Source organism: Triticum dicoccoides, chromosome 5B, assembly GCF_002162155.2.
Source record: "Triticum dicoccoides isolate Atlit2015 ecotype Zavitan chromosome 5B, WEW_v2.0, whole genome shotgun sequence".
NCBI classification, from domain to species: domain Eukaryota; kingdom Viridiplantae; phylum Streptophyta; class Magnoliopsida; order Poales; family Poaceae; genus Triticum; species Triticum dicoccoides.
This window is the reverse complement of record NC_041389.1, coordinates 308,192,547-308,201,510: the sequence shown is the minus strand read 5'-3', so window position 1 is coordinate 308,201,510 and position 8,964 is coordinate 308,192,547. Positions and strand designations below refer to the sequence as shown.

The 8,964-nt window shown below is 43.5% G+C and overlaps 1 protein-coding gene across 2 annotated transcripts in view; it reads right to left on the bottom strand.

Annotated features, from left to right (window-relative positions):
• Positions 1–7,523: 7,523 nt before the first annotated feature.
• The window catches only part of LOC119308609, a 6,995-nt gene continuing 5,554 nt past the window's right edge, over positions 7,524–8,964 (bottom strand). The window contains exon 7 of one of the 2 annotated variants that reach the window (XM_037584738.1): positions 7,524–8,170. In XM_037584738.1, coding sequence (XP_037440635.1) covers positions 7,695–8,170 — 476 coding nt within the window. In that variant the 3' untranslated portion in view covers positions 7,524–7,694. The remainder of the gene's footprint in view (positions 8,171–8,964) is intronic. The other variant, XM_037584739.1, reaches the window with a different exon arrangement.

Below are 8,964 nucleotides of genomic sequence, written 5' to 3'. Positions count from 1 at the left end.
TTAGTGGAGAAGAGAGGGCCGACCATAGGAGGCGGCGCGCGCCCCCCTTGCCAATACAAATTGGACAAGGGGTGGGGGCGCCCCTCCCTCTTTCCCTCCTTGAATCCCTCTCCCTTTTCCCCTTTGCTACTCCGGAAAGAAGGAAAAAGTGGGGGGGTGAATCCTACTAGGAGTGGAGTCCTAGTAGGACTCCCTCCTCCATGGCGCGCCCCCTGGTGGCCGGCCTCCTCGCCCCTCCTTCATATACGGGGCAGGGGGGCACCCCAAAGGCACAACATTGTCTTAGCCGTGTGCGGTGCCCCCCTCCACTATTTACTCCTCCGATAGTATCATCGTAGTGCTTAGGCGAAGCCCTACGTGGATCACATCACCAACACCGTCATCACGTCGTCGTGCTGACGATCTCTCCCTCGACCCTTTGCTGGATCAAGAGTTTGAGGGACGTCATCGAGCTGAACTTGTGCTGAACTCGGAGGTGTCGTACGTTCGGTACTAGATCGGTTGGATCGTGAAGACATTTGTCTACATCAACCGCGTTACCTAATGCTTCCACTTTTGGTCTACGAGGGTACATGGACACACTCTCCCCCTCGTTGCTATGCATCTCCTAGATAGATCTTGCGTGATCGTAGGAATTTTTTTGAAATTGCATGCTACGTTCCCCAACAAAGAAATGTCCCATCTCGCCGTGAAAGCAACCGACATGTCCCGCCGCGCGGCCGCAGCAGCACAAAGGTCCCGCCGTACCGCCGAAGCAGCACAGAGGTCCTGCCGCACCGTCGATGCAACAAACTGGTGCGGCCGTGCCGCTGAAGCAGTAGAGATGTTCGGTCGTGCTGTGGAAGTAGCAGAGATGTCCTCCCGCGTCGGCACCCTAGGAAAATGTCTTGCGGGCAGGCGAGGACTCTTACAGGCGCATGCATGTGATCGTCCATAGCCAGATGGATCAGATCTCCGATTGCGCGAGGTTGCAGGACGACATGAAATCCTCGTTTGAACAGGCTACCGACATCATCCGACAACTAAGGGAGAGCAATGAGAAGCTCCAGACCAAGCTCGACCCGCTGAGGGCGAAGATCGTCCGAAGTGTAGAGTGGCAGGAGGAGACCACTGCCTTGTTGAAGAGGACCAGCGTCATCGTCGAGGAACTTATGGACGAGAATGTCGTGCTGCTCATGAAGCGCAAAAGGCTGGTGGAGGAATCTGTGGATGCTCTCAAGCAGCATACTGAGGACAGGAAAGAGCTCTTCGCCGCTCGCCGCGGAGACTAGTTCCCGCAGCCTACAGCAACACATCAAGAAAATAGAGATCAGCGAGCCAGATCATTGTCTTCCTTCTTCTTTTGCCCTTGTGTATTTTGGGTGTTGCCGCATGTGGCTTTTTTTAATTATGTTCCTAAATATGTAAGACAATTGTTATCCGTTGTCATCGTCCTTATATTCATCATGTTTGGTATAAGTCGCAGTTGATGCTATATAGGTCCGTCGGATCTTACATCAGGATTCGTGCAAAACTTTCTTTTGAGATTTTCATTTCTCTCTCTTAAATCTCAGTCCAGTGAGACATAGCCACGCCATGAAACAGGGGCTCGAGCACCATTAATGAAGACGTTGGGAGGGAGGTGCGTGGCGGATAGAGGTCAAAGGGCTCTCCTCCCGATGAGCATGCGCAGGGGTCTGATCGCGCGCCTCCCGTACTCATATAGCTACCCCGCACGACACCTCCTAGCCAATAAAAAAAGGGGACGCATGGCAGCACGTAATTGGTAAGTAGAACACCCACGGTTTCAATAATAGTTGTGTTTCCAATTTGTTACATGAGAACACTTGTTCCAAAATGACTTTCTTGATTGTTAATGTGTGCGCCTTTGCAAATCGATAGAAAAATTACCCCAACATGTTGGTGCCATGTCATGACACCATGCCAAGTTTCATGATTTACAGGCGTGTTTTGGATTTACAGGAATTAAAAAACCAAGTTTCTCAATCTTTCTGGCCGAGATACGACGCCCAGATGTTTGAATTTCATTCTCATTTCTTGCATGGGACCTATAAATTCACCCAAGGACACACATGTGATTTTTCAACCAACTTTGGTGCACTGGAGCATGTGCTTGTAGTTCAAATTTGAATTATGCACATTAAATGCCCAGAAATTCAATTAATGTATAAAAAGGCCAAACGAACCCGGAATAATTCCAAAATTTAGCACGATACTTCTATTTGGTCTAATCTAACTGTGTAAAAAAATTAAGGCAGGAGAAGGCAGTGTACGTATGTCGTTTCGTACACGGAGGTGACATGTTCCCTTTCGGAACCACGAGCCTTCTTGAGAGAAGCCCCGGTTTGCAAGAAGCTTATACCAAAGCTTGTTCCAATTCGGCCAAAAAAAACCGCGGCATGTTGGTGCCATGTCTTGACACAATGCCAAATTTCATGATTTACAGGCGTGTTTTGGATTTACAGGAATTAAAAAACCAAGTTTCTCAATCTTTCCAGCCGAGTCACGACGCCCAGATGTTTGAATTTCATTCTTATTTCTTGCATGGGACCTAGAAATACACCCAAGGATACACATGTGATTTTTCAACCAACTTTGGTGCACTCGAGCATGTGCTTGTAGTTCAAATTTGAATTATGCTCCGTTTCAAAAAAAAATTGAATTATGCACATTAAATGACCAGAAATTCAATTAATGTATAAAAAAGGTCAAACGAACCCGGAATAATTCCAAAAATTAGCATGGTACTTCTATTTGGTCTAATCTGCCAGTGTAAAAAAATTAAGGCAGGAGAAGGCGGTTTACGTATGTCGTTTCGCACACGGAGGTAACACGTTCCTCTCGGAACCACGAGCCTTTTTGAGAGAAGCTCTAGTTTGTAAGAAGCTTATACCAAAGCTTGTCCCAATTCAGCCAAAAAAAATTACGCAGCATGTTGGTGCCATGTCATGACACCATGCCAAGTTCAGGCGTGTTTTGGATTTACATAAATTAAAAAACCAAGTTTTTCAATCTTTTCGGCCGAGCCACGACGCCCAGATGTTTGAATTTCATTCCGATTTCTTGCATGGGACCTAGAAATTCACTCAAGGACACACATGTGATTTTTCAACCAACTTTGCATTGGAGCATGTGCTTGTAGTTCAAATTTTAATTATGCACATTAAATGACCAAAAATTAAATTAATGTACAAGAAAGTCCAAACGAACCCAGAATAATTCCAAATTTTAACACGACACTCATATAGTTCTATATTGCCTCTGTAAAAAAACAAGAGGGGGAAGCAGCGTATATCATTTCAAACACAAAGGTGACACGTCCCCCTTGGGAACCACGAGTCTCCTCAAGAGAAGCTCCGATTTTCAAGAAGCTTATACCAAAAACTTGTCCAAATGCGGCCAATTTTTTTACCACAGCATGTTTGTGCCATGAAATGACACCATACCAAGTTTCATCATTTTCAGACGAGTTTTGAATTTCCAGGAATTTAAAAACCAAGTTTATCAATGTTCCCGACCGAGCCACGACGCCCAGATGTTTGAATTTCATTCTCATTTCTTGCATGGGACCTAGAAATTCATCCAAGGACACACATGTGATTTTTCAACCAATTTTGGTGCATCGGAGCATGCGCTTGTAGTTCAAATTTGAATTATGCACATTAAATGACCAAAAATTTAATTAATGTATAAGAAAGTCCAAACGAACCCAGAGTAATTCCAAAATTTAACACGGCACTCATATAGTTTTATGTTGCCTCTCTAAAAAACAAGAGGGGGAGGCAGCGTATCTCGTTTCAAACACAAAGGTGACACTTCCCCCCTCAGGAACCATGAGTCTTCTCGAGAGAAGCTCCGGTTTGTAAGAAGCTTATACCAAAAACTTGTCCAAATGTGGCCAATATTTTTTGCCACAACATGTTGGTGCCATGAAATGACACCATGCCAAGTTTCATGATTTCCAGGCGAGTTTTGAATTTCCAGGAATTTAAAAACCAAGTTTCTCAATGTTTCCGGCCGAGCCAGGACGCCCAGATGTTTGAATTCCATTCCCATTTCTTGCATGGGACCTATAAATTCACCCAAAGACACACATGTGATTTTTCAACAAACTTTGGTGCACTGGATCATGTGCTTGTAGGTCAAATTTGAATTATGCACATTAAATGCCAAGAAACTCAATTAATCCATAAAAATGCCAAACGAACCCGGAATAATTCCAAATTTAAACACGACACTCATGTGGTTGCATTTTCACTGTACATAAATGTTCTAGCAATTCAAACACCATCCTTTTCCTCTATAACACTGTTTTGTCTTTCAAAACATAATGAAAAAAATCAGGTATACCACAAACAGTTTACTAGAAAGAATCGTGTGGGATGCGATATAAAATATCTTTGCACACCATCTTGTCTGGCTTACGCAGAAAGCTTCGTCGTCTACAGTCCACCGCACCCGCTTGAACCACACTTGCGCGCCAGTTTCTCACGACGCCGAGCGAATTTCTTTTGCCACCGCGGAAATATCTATCTCTCCGCCCCCTCCCTCCCACCAAAAGCCATATTTTCACTGTTTCTCCTTGCTTTCCAAGTTCAAACCTTCACTGCTGCTTACTAGCAGCTCAGCCTCCTCGTGGGCGGCCCTTCTTCTTGCAGCACCGCCTCCTCGCCGGCTAGAACATCAGATTGCATATTAACATTACAGAGGACACTACTATGAAATGTATTAACAAAGAATGCTTGAGAACACTACTACGAAATGTAGCAATTGTTGGACCAAACTGTTAACTGAACATTACATTTTGATGTTGGGCGGGAAATTATTCATAGCCACTGTCCTAAAGTTGCTAGGACATTCAACATCACTGAAGGCTCAATATTTACCTTCCGCTTCTGCAGTTTCCCAGATGAGATTCATCTATCTATTTACCGTGTATGATGCTACTTTCTAAAGGTTTTTGATGTTGCATGTGAAACTTGGTGCTTTCGTGTAATGGCGTAACTGAGTGCCGAAGCTATCTGATGTAATTCGATTATGAAATCCTAGTTGCTGTTATACAGATATGAAATATCTGGTGTGTTTTATAATAAATATCAATTTGATTAGTACATGGATTATCAATAATAGGCTAATTACCCTGCTTACTGGGGTTTTCTATTGCAGACGGTTACTCAGATAGCACTGTGGGCGATGAACTCAAACAACCCGCACGGTTTCTATAAAGTAGGCGTGTTCGATCAACTAACAATCACACACGGCTTCCCGCAGAGAACTGTTTGCGTTAGGCCACCTTGCACAAACGTTTCCACACAAAAAACTACGTGTGGTATACATATGAACGGAAATGTTTTTCTGAGATTCACCGTGTGAGATGTACATACGAACGGAAACAATTGGTTTTCGATGCCCCGCCAGATCAAACACGAGCTCATTTTCCCCCAGCCTGTGTGCCAGGAGGGCCTATCCCCGACGGTTTCTGGGTCGTGTGGGAAGGACCCCCTATCGCCCACACTCACTTGGCGACGGTTCCATACGCCGTCGCGGAAAGGGGTTAAAAGCCATTTGTATAGCAGGTCTCTGCACCAGTGTCTGAACTCTTTCATGCATGATTATTATAGTTTTTTTATTTCTCTCAGATCTATTCGTTTGGTTTGGTCAACTAGATTGATTTATCTTACAATGGGAGATGTGCTTTGTGATGGGTTCAATCTTGCGGTGCTCTATATCCCAATGACAGAAAGGGACAAGACATGTATTTGTATTGTTGCCATTAAGGATAAAACGATGGGGTTTATTCATATTGCTTGAGTTTACTTTGACTACATCATGTCATCTTGCTTAAGGCGTCACTCCGTTATTTATGAACTTAATACTCTAGATGCATGCTGGATAGCGGTCGATGTGTGGAATAATAGTAGTAAATGCAGACAGGAGTCAGTCTACTTGTCTCGAATGTGATGCCTATATACATGATCATTGCCTTGGATATGGTCATAACTATGCGCTTTCCTATCAATTGCCCAACAATAGTTTGTTTACCTACCGTATGTTTTTTGTTCGAGAGAGAGAGGCCTCTAGTGAAAACTATGGCCCTCGGGTCTATCTTTATCATATATAAAAACTAAAAATGTCTTGCTGCAATTTATTTACCGTTATTTTATTTTATGTTTTTGTTTATGTATCTACCATTATCAGACTTGATCCTTGCAATTAACCGCCGAGGGGATTGACAACCCCCTTGATCGCGTTGGGTGCAAGTATTTGTTTTTTTGTGTGTAGGTGATGTTCACGAGGTCGTGCGTGGTTCTCCTACTAGATTGATAATCTTGGTTCTTAACTGAGGCAAATACTTATCTGCTGTATTGCATCATCCTCTCCTCTTCGAGGAAATATCAACACAGCTCACAAGTAGCACCAAGCAGGTCCATACATGGGTGATGTGGCTTCTTACATGTTGATGCATACGTTAGTGATAGTATGCATAACCGTCACAGTTTGCAAGCACGGTCAATTTATATTATATTACAATTGATGGGCATTTTTGAGGAAAAAAATCATAATTTTTGAGAAATTTTAATTATGCAAAATTCGAATTTGAATGCAAATTCAGCTATCGCTGCTATTATTAAACCATAAACTTGACATTGTTAAACAGAAACAGGCTGTCTCAGCCATTACAATAACTAACCATGTGACATAGTCGTGCAATTTTCAAACAACGCACCAGTATGATGGAGGTGTTTGTTCAGCTCTAGGCATCGGATCCTGGCGACGCAACCCTCACAACGTACCTAAGCATTCCATCAAGATCACCAAGCCTCTTTTCGAGAGCCAACGTTTTCTCTTCCTTCACATTCTTGACGACTTCTCTTCCTGCTGCTCTACAAGGGCGGTGTTGATATATTCAAGACGGTTATGCATATCTAACAAGCCCATTTTCAGATCTTCAATTTCATCTTGCTCCTCTGGCAGGGCCTTCTTGAGACCTTCTAGTTTTTGGTGCTGTACAAGGGTAATCTTCACACACTGAAGTTTTTTTTTTTTTGCAACGGTTCACACACTGAAGTTCATGTTGCGGATCCGTCACAACTTCACGTTCTTGCTACTGCTCTGCCAGGGCCTTCTTGACAGTTTCAAGTTCTAGCTGTTACCATGCCAGAGCCTTCTTGATAACATCAAGTTCGTCATGCTGGTTTGTCAGGGCGTGCTAGACAGCTTCTGGATCTTCCTGCTGCAGTGCCAAAGCATTGACAACTGGTTGTTGTTTCTGGGCCTCGAGACTTGCAGTAATGTCATCATTTGAGAATCCTAACTTTTCCTACAGAAAATCGATTATAAGCATCTAACTTTTTTTTGCAAGATTGACATGTTATGCCCCCGGCGCCGCGCGGGGAATTTGCCTTGCTTCCATAGGGGATTGGAGGGGATTGGAGGGGATTTTGACTTCGTTAGGGATTTAATCCCCTCAATCTCTGGTAAATCCCCTTTACTTCCCTGTCAACCGAACAAGGCCTAAGGAATTTGCCATCTTTGCGGCAACTAAAATTTCCATAAAAAAGCATTAGTATACTCTGGCAGTATACTCTAAAATTTCCAGAAAAGGTCAACACAATAACATTCTCCTGAAACAAGTATACTCTGGCAGTATAGAGCAGTCTGCTGGAATGCACTTAGATGTTGAGTCAAAATCATTACAATCTTGAGCGGCGTATACATTTTGTTGGATTGGAAGTACCATGCTGACGGGCAGTAAAATGCATACGCTGTCCATCTATTGATGCAAGCTTGAAGTCCCAGCCTTCCACGTTCTTTGGGACACATGCATCATAGAGCATCGTCCCCAACACGCCATCAGGGTTCTTCGCGCTTTCAACACTCGGCATGTTGAACAACTCGGGTTTTAGCACTTCACTCCTGCTTTCATGGTACTCCATGGAACTCGGTAAGAAGAAATGATTGGCTGGATCAGCTGAAACCCTCCCTAGCCTATCACTGGAGCTTACAGCAGTCTTATGTAGATTGCGAGACGAATAAGGTGTGTCACTGTCCTCACTCGTGCCGACACTGTAGTCATTGAGTCGTTTTCTGCTTGTGTAAAGCGCTGAAGCCTTCATGAGCAGCTCAGTCACTGCAGCTCGGTATTCCTCAGTGTGATGCTTGTAATGTCCTGCATAACAAATGGAGAAGAGATAGTCGTAGACAGATAAAACAGGGTGTGAGGGTGTTATATTCTTTCATACAGGCAGAGTCAAGATAAAATTGGTAATCCTCTCAACTGTCTCGTGGACAAAACAGGGTGCTTTAGGCAGACAAAACAAGGTGTAAGGGTGCTATATTCTTTTGCTAAAAAAGGATGTTATATTCTTTCATAGGGAAAACTAAAGATAAATGGATAATTCACCCCTGGTATTAATGGGGAGTATCACATACCATTTGGCTCAAAACATGGTTGTGTGTGTCGCTCCTGCAGCTGGTACATTTGTTATGTATTTTCTTCCGCGTTCATGATGTGGTGATGATTTGTTGGTGCCCATTGTTTGCAGAGATTAGCCAGTATTTGGGAGATGAGGTTGCTTGTTGGACTGGAACCAGAACAAGAAAGAGAAGGTGCTTAAGTAGGGAACTGAAACAGTTTTTCTTTCTAAGGTAATTCTTGCCCATATAGAGGGACCAAGCCGAGCATGCCATCACAGCCTAAATTAGGTTCATTTTCTTTGAATATATGTGTTCAATCTTCGTTTCCACTAGCATGTGCTCTGTCTTTCAGGCTAGATTCAAATTTGTTGTCAGAGAAACGAAACCTTTTATTAGCAAACATATATGTGCATAGGAGGCGAGAATTGAATGTTAGGGAAAGCATCTTTCAGGAGATATGCTGGCTCCTGCATATAAATTATTTATAGTTTCTCATTCATTTGTACTTTCAAATGGGTGAGGTGGACGGAGTGCAGTCTCTCCCGA